At 44.8% G+C, this 12,853-nt stretch overlaps 1 protein-coding gene across 1 annotated transcript in view; it reads left to right on the top strand.

The window, feature by feature from the left end:
* Positions 1 to 12,853, top strand: part of LOC115472568 (monocyte to macrophage differentiation factor-like) — a 96,541-nt gene that overhangs the window by 70,832 nt on the left and 12,856 nt on the right. Inside the window, 2 exon segments of the mRNA XM_030206864.1 lie at positions 9,326 to 9,486; positions 10,064 to 10,138. Of these exon segments, the coding sequence (XP_030062724.1) occupies positions 9,326 to 9,486; positions 10,064 to 10,138 (236 nt within the window).

The following is a 12,853-nucleotide window of genomic DNA, read 5'->3' as shown; positions in this document are numbered from 1 at the left end:
AATTTCAGATTTGGTGTGCGCCCAAAACGCCTGGATGACTTCTTTATTTATTTCCTCCCACGTGCGCTGTTTCCGGCGGTAATCGGCAGTTGGTGCGTGCCGACCAGTCACAACGCGCATGTAGTGCGTGAGCCCTTACCACTAGATCAGTAGGTGGCGTTAAGGACGCAGGCCAGTTTTAGACACACGCTGTTTTCAGCATGCCCTTTTCCCGTCGCGTTTACAAAAAAAACCAACATTTTTGCAGGTAAGGTAAAAACTGGCCCGGCGCGCACCTACACTGCCGCAGGCCACTTTGCACCACAACTTAGTAAAAGGGCCCCATGTTTCTTTCTTGTCATTCAGTGCAAATTTTATCCACAGTCCATGTTCTCTTTCATTCCCTATGTTTGCCATATTATGGCATTAGTTGTAATGAATCTTTATTGTACAACTTGTTACTGTTACGTTTCAGTTGAAAACCTAATAAAAAGACTAAAAAGAAATGGCTGCCTTGTTTAACAGATGTGCCAAAAACCACTTTTATTTTACTCTTTTGAGTTATCCTTTAGTGGGTTTGCATCTTTTTAGCTATTTAGAGTGCACTGTACAAGAAAATGTTTTATTTCAGCTTTGCACTGAAGCAGGCAGTTTTTGTGGGGTAGGGACCGGCACTGTGCAGTGATGGAACCTTTGTTTTTAAACAATGAAAGGCATTGCTTGAAAGACTTGAATGAAAAGATTGGTAGTCAGACTGAAGTATTAGATTGTGAAAAGACCTACAATAGAATAAGGCACATACATTTATTTATTTAGATTTTGCTCACACCTTTTTCAGTAGTAGCTCAGGGTGAGTTACATTCAGGTACTCTGGATATTTCTCTGTCCCAGGAGGGCTCACAATCTAAGTTTGTACCTGAGGCAATGGAGGGTTAAATGACTTGCCCAAGATCACAAGGAGCAGCAGTGGGATTTGAACCAGCCACCTCTGGATTACAAGATGTTCTAACCACTAAGCCACTCCTCCACTATAGCAACATTCCATGTAGAATCTCAAATAGTAGCAACATTCCAGAATCTCAAAAAGTGGCAACATTCCATGTAGACTCTTCAATAGTAGCAACATTCCATATATTTATTTAGATTTTGCTCACACCTTTTTCAGTAGTAGCTCAAGGTGAGTTACATTCAGGTACACTGGATATTTCTCTGTCCCAGGAGGGCTCACAATCTAAGTTTGTACCTGAGGCAATGGAGGGTTAAGTGACTTGCCCAAGATCACAAAGAGCAGCAGTGGGATTTGAACTGGCTATCTCTGGATTGCAAGACCAGTGCTCTAACCACTAGGCCACTCCTCCACTCCAGAATCTAGCTATTCTTTGGGGTTCTACATGGAATGTCGCTACTCTTTGAGATTCTGCATGAAATCTTGTCACTCTTTAGGATTCCAGAATCTTATTTAGATTTTGCTTACACCTTTTTCAGTAGTAGCTCAAGGTGAGTTACATTCAGGTACTCTGGATATTTCTCTGTCCCAGAAAGGCTCACAATCTAAGTTTGTACCTGAGGCAATGGAGGGTTAAGTGACTTGCCCAAGATCACAAGGAGCAGCAGTGGGATTTGAACCAGCCACCTCTGGATTGCAAGACCGGTGCTGTAACCACTAGGCCACTCCCGCACTCCACTGTTACATTGTTAGGAATAGTAAAAAATTACCACCCACCCCAGGTTAGTTGGCAATCAGAACCAGGAAGTGTGGAAACTACGATACAGTGTTTCTAAATTCTCCAGGATACAATGATGCTTTATAATCTCAGAAATATATTTGTACTGCTTTAAAGAGGAGTTCCGAGCAGTCTGATTTTTACTGGATTTTTACGACACAAGTAATTTATTTATTTATTTATTTTATTGCATTTGTATCCCACATTTTCCCACCTATTTGCGGGCTCAGTGTGGCTTACAATACATTGTGAATGATGGAAATACAATGTGTTACAGTACGATTATGGGTTACATTGTGAGGAGTTATGGGAAGACAAAGTCAAGTCAAAACATCGTTAGGGGCGTAGAAACAATGGAATGTTACAATGGGGAAAAGATAGGGCGATAGAACAATAGCAAGAGAACATTAGGGTATATCAATTTTATATGTGGGTGGAGTTTTAAGTGTGGTGAAAATACAGGGTAAGAGAATTCAGAAGAGAGTGTATTGATGTATTTCTATTAGTGTGTTTGGACTTCATGTGTTGTGATCCTTGCAATAAATTTTCTCAAGGAGATAAGTCTTCAATCGTTTGCGGAAGTCGGTTAATTCGTAGATCGTTTTCAGGTTGCTTGGTAGTGTATTCCAGAGTTACGTGCTCGTATACGAGAAGGTTGATGCGTGTAGTACTTCGTATTTTATGCCTTTGCAGTTAGGGAAGTGGAGATTGAGGAAAGTTCGGGATGATCTTTTAGCGTTTCTGGGTGGCAGGTCTATTAAATCAGACATGTATGCAGGGGCTTCACCGTGAATGATTTTGTGAACTAAGGTGCATACTTTAAAGGTGATACTTTCCTTGAATAGGAGCCAGTGTAGTTTCTCACGTAAGGGTTTTGCACTTTCGTATTTTGGTTTTCCGAAGATGAGTCTGGCTGCTGTATTCTGGGCTGTCTGAAGTTTCCTCAGTATTTGCTGTTTGCAGCCTGCGTATAGTGAGTTGCAGTAGTCCAGATGACTGAGTACGAGTGATTGCACTAGGCTGCGGAAGACAGATCTTGGAAAGAATGGTCTTATTCTTTTCAGTTTCCACATGGAGTAGAACATCTTTTTGGTTGTGTTGTTCGCGTGAGTCTCAAGTGTTAGGTGGCGGTCGATAGTGACTCCAAGGATTTTTAAAGATTCTGAGATTGGCAGATTTAGTTTAGGTGTATTAATAGCGGTGAATTTATTCGTGTTGTATTGGGATATAACATTGTGTGTGTAGATTTCTCTACGCACTAACTTTGAGATCTTTTCAGAAACTAAATGAAAACCATCTGGCCAATATTAAAAGCGATTTAAGCAGGCAGGAGAGGCTCCTGTCAGCTTAAATTGCCTGTCAGCGTCTCCCCCCCCCCCCCCCAAAAAAAAAAAAAAACCAGATTTGGCAGCACTAAAGCAGGCAATGCCACTGAATATTGCTTCTGACCGCCGCCAAAAAAAAAGTGGGCAGGTCAGGGGGTGTTACAGGGGGCAGCATTAGAGAGGATCCTGGGGGTTATGCGGGTGCCAACAATTATTTGGTGCTGGCACTCGCATAGCTAAGCTGCCTAATTTAGAACAGCTCAGAAGCTGTCCTAAATCAGGCCGCTTAGCTTTGCGGGGGTCGGCATTGAATATCGGACGGCACCCGCATAAACTTGTATCTTCAAGCAGTGGCGTAGCAACGGGGGGGGGGGGGGGCACGGAAGCCTGGGCCTCCCCAAACTGGATCTGTACCCCTGGCTTGGCTGGTGGGGGTCCACAACACCCGCCAGCTGAAGCGTTTTTTTCCAGCGCTGGTCTCGGCGCCACCACATTTAATTGCCCTGCTCTCTCTTCCCCCTCGTATCCGGCACGCTGCATGCTGGACGTGACATGAGGGGAGGAGAGAGATCAGGGCAGGAAATTCGGTGGCACCAGAGACCAGCACTGGAAAACGTGCTTCAGCTAGTGGGGGTTGGGGACCCCTGCCAGCCAAGGTATGTGCAGTGGGGGGGGGGAGGCAGACCAAAATGTGCCCCCCTCCCTTTGGGCTCTGGCCCCCTTCCACATTGAGTTCCCTGATTTCCCCCCCCCCCCCCCCCCCCCCACACACACACACTCCAACCTACACCATGAAGAAGACCCCCAACCCTCCAGGCCTACTTTTGTTCCCTAGTGGTCCAGTGGGGCGTTGGGGCTAGGAGCGAATCCCCCTTGCAGCTGATGTACCAAATTGGTTCTGTTACCTCTCGCTTATTATCAGCTGGAACCTGCATAAGTTCTGGAAGCCAGCCAGTCTGGCCAAAATTATTACTACTACTGCTTTCATTTCTATAGCGCTACTACAGCCCAGCACTGAATATTAAGGGGGCTGGCGACAATCGGCATTTTAAACGCTGATCACCACCAGCTGAATATTGACTGACGTATTTGCCAAATCTTTCCTTTCCCTTCCACTGTCTCCCTGTTTTGCATTTCAGTATTTCTTGTTTTGTGTAATGGCTGACTTGCACTAGAAGTCAGGGGATTAAACCAGTAGTTCCCAAACCTGGTCCTGGAGGGGCCCCAGCCAGTTTTTCAGGATATACACAATGAATATTCAATATAGATCTGCATGCACTGCCTCCAGTACATGCAAAATCTCTTTCATGAAGATTCATTTCGGAAATCCTAAAAAACCTAACTGGCATGAGAGGAGAGAAAATCAAGGCAACGGCTCAAGTATCTTGGAGAGGAAGGGTAGGAGGGAAACAGGGCGGTAGTTGGAGGGACAGGTGCATGTAAGGAACCCTTCAAAGACGTGCTCGTTAATTTTTCAGGATTTTCCCCCCTTCTACCCTTCCACTAACCATGAATAGATAGTCCTAAACTCTCTCCTTTGTGCTGCAGGATCAGGTTTGGGAACCACTGGATTAAACTGAAATTATAAACTTGTTAGGAAATTCCAAGGGTCTTGTTCGGCAGTTAATCCTTATTTTCTCAGGCAACCATAACCACTACCTTCCCCCCTTCACCCCCCCCCCCCCAGCACAACCACCAATTAGAACACACCCACAGCATGTTTTATTTATAGATTTAACAGAGTTTAATTCTTATATGTAAATTTAAACATGTGACATCTAAGCCTGAACCATCCCAATCCTTCCATTTGTTCACCTCCCCATCACTCTTCGCTGTCGTCGGTCTACTGTAAGCCAAACCACCCAGATCTGCACCCATCTCTGTTACTCTCCAGCCAATGTGCTAGTCAGTTTCCTAAGTGCTCCTTGCTAACACCACCTTTCAGGTGTATAAAGCTTGGTTACCCACCATCCACAGTGCCAAAACGTAACACTCCTCCCTCCTACACACACATACGCTTGCAAAAACCACTCTGGTCACCGCCCAGCTGTGACAACCCTCACACCAACCCCAAACTGGCCTAATGCTAGTCTACAAATGTCCTTAGCCCCACACCGTTCACTAACTAGGGAGGGAGGGGGAACACTTTGCTGGTCTGGTTTTTACCCCCTCCAATCTTATCCCTGTGAGCTCTACCCTAGAGAGCTGCACGGGAGTGGGGATGGCAGGATTACTGCAGGTGCCCCTCCAGGTCTGTGGGGATCCCTCAGGGGGAACAAGCAAAGAGCCCTGTTTACTAAGCCGCGTTATAGCCGCGTTAGCATCTTTAACACATGTTAACCATGTACACGTGTTAACCGTGAACGCGCCTACAATATCTCTAATTGTAGGCGCATTAAAAATGTTAATGCGTGGCTTATAAATTATTCCGGTTCAGGGCCGGGATCCAAGATGGCACAGTAGCGAGTTCCTGCACCGGACGCCCAGATTCGCGCTCTGAGTTAAAGATTCCTGGACCCCTTGTGAGATGGGGAAACGGAGAGGAAAAGTAAGGGAGTGTCCCTGCTGGTACTCACCTTTCCCAGCAATCGACCTTGGAGCGCTTCGGGGTAACGACAGGACCCAGACAAGTTTCTTCACCCGCTACCGGTGCCGACCTGTCTGAGTTGGCCGGCAGTGTAGATGGGGTTTCTTTGAGCCCCGTCGAGCGTGCGACTCCCCCACAGCCGGGAGGAGGAGGAGGCAAGGAAGCAGTGCCTGTAGTTCGGCTTCCAGAAGGGGAGCCGAATATATACAGGGAGGGAACCTGGCCATGCTAGATGAAGTGGTGGAGAGTGATCTGGTAGGAAAACAAGCTTTAAATCCTTAAACCCCCTCCCTCCTGTTCTTTCATTGGGGTCTGTAAGTAAACCAGCCGTAGTGACATTGGAGTCACTCTGGGACTTGACTTTCAATTTGCATTCTTCCCCCCAAGCTTTAACTAAAAAATACTACAGGTATCAAGGTTTTGTCCGAGGCAGTCCTAATTCAAGAGCAAATAAATGCCCAACAGTTTTCTGGAGTGAAACAACGTGAAGGAAATTTGTATAAGCTGGAGAAATTGAATCAAGTCTCAATTAAGGAAAGGAATTTTACCTTATGTAGAACAGAATATTTGGAAAATCAATCCAAGAAACTTAATTTGAGGCTAACCATTGATATCACCAGTAGAAATGGTTAAAAAATACTTGGATGAAGTTCTGGGGATGCCGAGGGAATCACTACCTCCCATAGTACATGTGCAATATATTCAGAATAAAGTGGAGGAGTGGCCTAGTGGTTAGGGTGGTGGACTTTGGTCCTGGGGAACTGAGGAACTGAGTTCGATTCCTGGCACAGGCAGCTCCTTGTGACTCTGGGCAAGTCACTTAACCCTCCATTGCCCCATGTAAGCCGCATTGAGCCTGCCATGAGTGGGAAAGCGCAGGGTACAAATGTAACAAAAATAAAATAGATACTATTGGAGATTCTACATGGAATGTTGGTACTATTGGACATTCTACATGGAATGTTGCTATTCCACTAGCAACATTCCATGTAGAAGGCTGCGCAGGCTTCTGTTTCTGTGAGTCTGATGTCCTGCAGGTGATCTGCAAGGGCCGACTTCTACATGGGCAAATGTAACAAAAAAAAAATCACACATGGGAGATGGTATGAACTTAACATCCTTTTTGGAATCGTCATTAGAAGTTATTACCCAAAGAACTACTGCGGTGGTGTCGTTTGCTTTTGAAATGGATCGAGTTGCCGTTTTGAAACTTTTCTTCAGACACTTGGATTCTTCGTTCTTAGGATCTAAAATAAGAATTTACCCAGATTTGTCTAGCGAGACACAGAAGAGGCGCAAGGCCTTTTTGGCTATGCGTCAGAGAACTTTGGCTCTTGGGGCCAACTTCGTTCTCAAGTTTCCTTGTATATGCCGAATATTATTCCAGTCAAAAAATTTCCAATTTTTTGATCCTAAGCAATTAGAAGAATTTTTAGTTTCTAAGGAAGTAATGAATGTGAAAGTTAACTAACAGATGCACACTGAGTGATAGCTAGGGGGAATGAATGGGGTCTGCAGAAACTCCCGTGTTAATTATCTTAAATATGTATTATTAATAACATTATTTTATTTCCTTTTTCTTGGATCTATAATTCTTGAATTTCCTACTTATTAAGGTTGAAGGTGTTAAGTAAATTTCAACACAATGTTGTTAGAGATTTCTGTGGAAGATATTATTACAAACTAGTAGAAAAGGCCCGTTTCAGACACAAACGAAATGGGCGCTAGCAAGGTTTTCCTCGGAGTGTGTATGTTTTGAGAGAGTGTGTGTGTGCCTGGGGCCCCTCCCTCCCAACCACTTCCACTGCCCCCCCTCCCAACCAGTTCCAGTGTCCCCCCTTCGTCCATGTTCCAGGGTTGTCATCGTCCCCCCTCCCTCCGTTCCTCCGAGTTCCAGGGTTGTCCCCCCGTTTTTGTTGTTGTTTTTTTTTTTTTAGTTTTAGTACTTCCCTCTCGTCCCCCCTCCATCTGAATTCCAGACCCCCCCTCCGAGTTCCAGAGCCCTCCCTTCCGCTCTCTGAGTTCCAGACCCCACCTCCCAGCCTCCCTCCCTCTGATTTGCAGACCCCCCCCCTCTCTCCGAGTTCCAGATCCCACTTCGCTGCCTTCCTCCCTCCGATTTCTAGACCCCCCCCCCCCCGGGAGTTCCTGACCCCTGGACCCCCCTGCCATGACCCTCTCGAGCCCCCCTTCCCACCACCGTTGTGTACCTGTGCTGGCGGGGGGACCCCAACCCCCGCCAGCCGAAGTCCTGTTCTCAGCCGTGGAGCCGTGGACGAATGATGTGATTAAGTTTGAATCAGTTTGTGTTCATGCGTCCGACGTCAGACGCACACAAACAGATCCAACTTGATCACGTCATTCGTCCATGCCTCGAATTACGGCATAATGGGTCCAGTGACGTCAGCTGGGGCTTCGGAGCCCAGCGAAGAAAGTTACCGACACAGGCAGGCAGGTTCGTAGAACGTTGGTGGTGAGAATTATATATATAGATTGCTATATCATCTCTGTTTGAGTTGTATTATAAAATAAATAAACAATTAAAATAAAAAATAATAAAAAAGAAGTGCTAATGCGCCTTAGTAAACAGGGCCCAAAATTAGGGAATGATATACCAATATACTTAAACTAGTATAAAAGGCCCGTTTCTGGAACGAATGAAACGGGCGCTAGCAAGGTTTTCCTGGGAGTGTGTATGTTTGAGAGAGAGAGCCAGAGTGAATGTGCGGGTGTGTGGCAGAGTGTGACTGTCTGTTTGACAGTGTGTGTGTGAGAATGAGAGTGTGTGACAGGGCCCCCTCCCCTGTTCCTAATGCCCCTCACCCTCCCCTCCTTTTCCTCCTCCTTCCCACACTTTGGGTTCCTTAAGGCTTTCAAAAGTCTATGTACCCCCGTGGCCCTAACGCCCAGTATCCGGATACCCCACCACTTTCATCCTCACCCCTCCCCCAAGATGTAATACTTTCACGTCCTTCATTTTTTTAAAAAAGTGACCTATGTACCCTGTGTACAAATGCCCGGCATTCAGATTGTGTTCCTGTCGTAAATTTTAATTTCTTTCATTCATTCAGAACTTGCCCCCCTCCCTGAACACTTTTGGTTCCTTCAGTCTTTTAAAACTCTCCTATGTACCCTGTGTGCTAATGGCCAGCATTGAGATTGTTTTCCTGTCCCAAATTTGCATGTCTTTCAGTCATTCACAACTCCCCCCCCCCCCCCCCCTTCTCCAGTTTAACACTTTCGTTTCCTTCAGTCTTTTAAAACTCTCCTATCTACCCTTTGTCCTAATGGCCAGCACTCAGATTGTTTTGCTTTGCCAAATTGTCTGTCACTGATGTCAGTGCGTGCCTGCCTAGCAGACCACTTCCAGCAGGCATGGTCCCAGGCACATCCTGTTGGAGGTGAGAATTATTATATAAGATAAGAAAATATAAAAAAGAAAAGGAAGGGGGAGGAGAATGCAGAATAATCCTGTTAACAGGAGAATTTAAACGCAGTCATCAAGGAAAGCCTCTGTACTGAAGTTTGAGCTACGGATGTTCTGTCCTTTCACCAGTACCTCTAACATTTCTTTTTTGTTTGAGAATATCTTTGGGCTGCAAAATTCAAAATAATGCTTTAATCCGGTAGCTTCTGAATGAATTCTTTTGAAAGCAGGTCTATCGTGATCCAGCTGCTACTAACATATGTCCTAATTCCTTTGCTTCTAGTTCCTCATTGTCCCAGCTATTGTGGGTAGCGCACTCCTCCATCGACTGTCGGATGATCGATGGGAAAAGATAACGGCTTGCATTTATGGAATGGGTCTCTGTGCCCTTTTCATTGTTTCTACTGTATTCCATATTGTTTCGTGGAAAAAGAGTCACCTAAGGTAAACCATCCTATCCTAGCAGGGTGTGTATGTAGTAGGACCTAGGGATCCTTTTACTAAGGTGTGCTGAAAAACGGCTTGCGGGTTTTGGGCGCACGCTGATCCGTTTTTCAGCGTGCCTATAAAACATGCCTTTTTTTTTAAATGTTTGCCGAAAATGGACGTGCGGCAAAATCAAAATTGCTGCGCATCCATTTTGGGTCTGCGACCTTACCGCCAGCCATTGAACTAGCGGTAGTGTCTCGCACGGTATCCGGGCGGTAATGACCTACACGCACCAAATGCCACTTGGCGTGCGTCGATACACACGTCCGAAAATAGAAATTATTTTTCGGACGCACGCCAAAAATTAAATTACCACAAGAGCCACACGGTAACTCCATTTTGGCGCACATTGGTCGCGTGTAAACGCTTACACAGCTTAGTAAAAGGACCCCTTACTATCCTTGCAGATAGGTCAAATATAAAGTGATAGGTCTTGGGTGTTTTAAATGCATTTTCATAACAATTTATTTATGTTTTAGTTTGTAGAGAAAAATAATTTCTGAAATTTTTTTTCTTTAATCTTTCTCATTAGGACAATGGAGCATTGTTTTCACATGTGTGACAGAATGGTGATCTATGTCTTTATTGCTGCATCCTACGCACCCTGGTAAGAAATAAATTCTGCTCGTCAGGCAACAGATATATAGGAGTAAATATTCAGCGGTCCAGCAATAGGGGTGGGAAGTTGTTTGCAACAATATGGGAAATGTCAAGGACGTATCCCATGTCATTATCAAAAGGAAAACAATCAGAAAAAAAAAACCCACAAAAATTTGCATTTTATCATTTGCCGATAATAACGCCCAGTCTTTGCAAATAGTGCAAGAGGGCATCCACTGTGCGTGTGTGAACCAGAACGATTGCACCCTCTGTGTATTTAGGCCTGGATTCTATATATGGTGCATGAAAAATCAATGCAGAAAATATTTACGCCGAGGCGTATTCTGTAAACCACACCTAGATTTAGGCACGGTTTACAGAATACACCTAGCCGGTTTATAGAATTTATTTGTAGCATTTGTATCCCACATTTTCCCACCTATTTGCAGGCTCAATGTGGCTTACATTTGCCGTAATGGCGGTTGCCATTTCCGGGTAACAGAATTGCAAAAGGTATTGCGTTGAGGTGTTTACATACATACATGGTAACATAGAATATACCTAGTGGCCATGCCTGCGCCTATCTCTAAGCACGTCCATTTACACCAAGTAAAACTTGGTATAAATACTGGTATCTAAGTTAGGCGCAGAGCAGGAGTAGCCTATAACCCTGCGTGTAGTATTTTGGAATGCCCACAGTCTGCTCATTCCACACCCATGGCCATGCCCCCTTTTTGGCAGCATGCATTAGAATTTATATGCACCACTTTACAGAATATGCCCAGCAAGTTGTGTGTGTAAATTTTAATTAATACCAATTAGTAATGATAATTGCTTAAGTGCCAATTAGCACTGCTTGGCTTGTTAAGTAATTTTTTTTTAATTGTTGAGGTTAGTCTTTACTACTACTATTTATCATTTCTATAGCGCTACTAGATGTACGCATCACTGTACACTTGAACATGAAGAGACAGTCCCTGCTCGAAAAAGCTTACAATCTAATCAGGACAGACAAACATGACAAATAAGGGATAATCCCAAAGAGTAGCAAGATTCCAGAATCCCAAAAAGTAGCAAGATTCTCTGCCGAATCCTAAAGAGTAGCAAGATTCCAGAATCCCAGAGAGTAGCAAGATTCTGTGTAGAATCCTATAGCGTAGCAAGATTCCAGAATCCCAAAGAGTAGCAACATTCTGTGCAGAATCCTAAAGAGCAGCAAGATTCTGTGCAGAATCCTAAAGACTAGCAAGATTCCAGAATCCCAAAGAGTAGCAAGATTCTGTGCAGTATCCTAAAGACTAGCAAGATTCTGTGCAGAATCCCAAAGAGTAGCAAGATTCTGTGCAGTATCCTAAAGACTAGCAAGATTCTGTGCAGAATCCCAAAGAGTAGCAAGATTCTGTGCAGAATCCTAAAGACTAGCAAGATTCCGGAATCCCAAAGAGTAGTATTACTACTCTTAGTACTTATCGTTTCTATAGTGCTACTGGACATACACCTCGCTGCACACTTGAACATGAAGAGACAGTCTAATCAGGACAAACAAAACAGAACAAATAAGGGATAAGGGAATTAATAAGGTGGGAAAGATGAAACATACAAGGGTACTGTACAAGTGAATAGGGGTTAGGAGTTAAGTCTTCATATGACTGTTGTTTAAGCTGATTTTATCTTTTAGTCAGCGTGAAAATTCTGTCTGTTTTCTATCCTATTTTAGGTGGAGTTCTAAAAAGTTTTAATTTGTTTATTTTATTGCGTTACATATTACGTGAACCTTTCTGATTTGCCAAGCAATAAGTGACGGTATAGTAAAATAAATGATAAATTGAATGTGAAAATCCAGAATATGACCGGATTTCAATTTCAGTCACACTGTATAGAATTTGTGGGATAGTGCGCACTCAGGGACCCTTTTACAAAGTCATGGGAGGGCTAACACGCAGGTAGCGCGCACCAAATCAGCAGTACTGCCGGGGTAGCACGTGCACCTGGCGGTAATTCCGAGTTTGGTGCTCGCCAAATCCAGCAGTAGAAAATATGTTTCTATTTTCTACCGTGGGGGGGGGGGGGGGCGTTTCTGGTGGTAATCAGCAGCGGGGGAAAAGGGCCCTGTAGTAGTGGCGGGGCCCATTTTTACCGCAGCAGGTAAAAAGCTCCTTAAAAAAAAATGGCCATGCGGGAGGAGCACTTACCGCCACCCATTGAGGTGGCGGTAAGGGTTCCTTTTAGTAACCCAGTGGTAATCGAGCAGTGCGTGGTGATGCCCGATTATCGCCGGGTCAGCGCTACACTATTACATTTTTTAAAATATATTTTCCAGCACGCCAGTAGTGGCGAACGCTCGAGCCGGAACTGCTGCCGGCAGCCGCATTAGGTCAGCAGTAGTTCCGGGATAAGAGTGCGGTAAGCCTATGATGGGCTTTACCGATGCTTTGTAAAAGGGCCCCTCAGAATGATATGCGGTCGTTCACCTGCTATGGGACAACGCATAAAGATAGGACTAACTTGTATATGGTCCTATTTATGCGGTGACCATGTCCAGTTAAGTGCTGAATATCAGCACTTAACTAGCCAAGGGGCAACTCCGTCCCCAGAATGCCCCCATAATAACCGATTTTGCTTTCAGAGCTAACCAGTACTTTTCAGCGGCACCAACCTGCCAGGAGCTGTTTCTGGCTAGTTAAGTCGCTTTGAATATTGACCCCTATGTGCATAAACGTGT

Source organism: Microcaecilia unicolor, chromosome 6, assembly GCF_901765095.1.
Source record: "Microcaecilia unicolor chromosome 6, aMicUni1.1, whole genome shotgun sequence".
NCBI classification, from domain to species: Eukaryota; Metazoa; Chordata; class Amphibia; order Gymnophiona; family Siphonopidae; genus Microcaecilia; species Microcaecilia unicolor.
The sequence above is the reverse complement of the archived record's forward strand: the minus strand, read 5'-3'. Positions and strand labels throughout refer to the sequence as shown.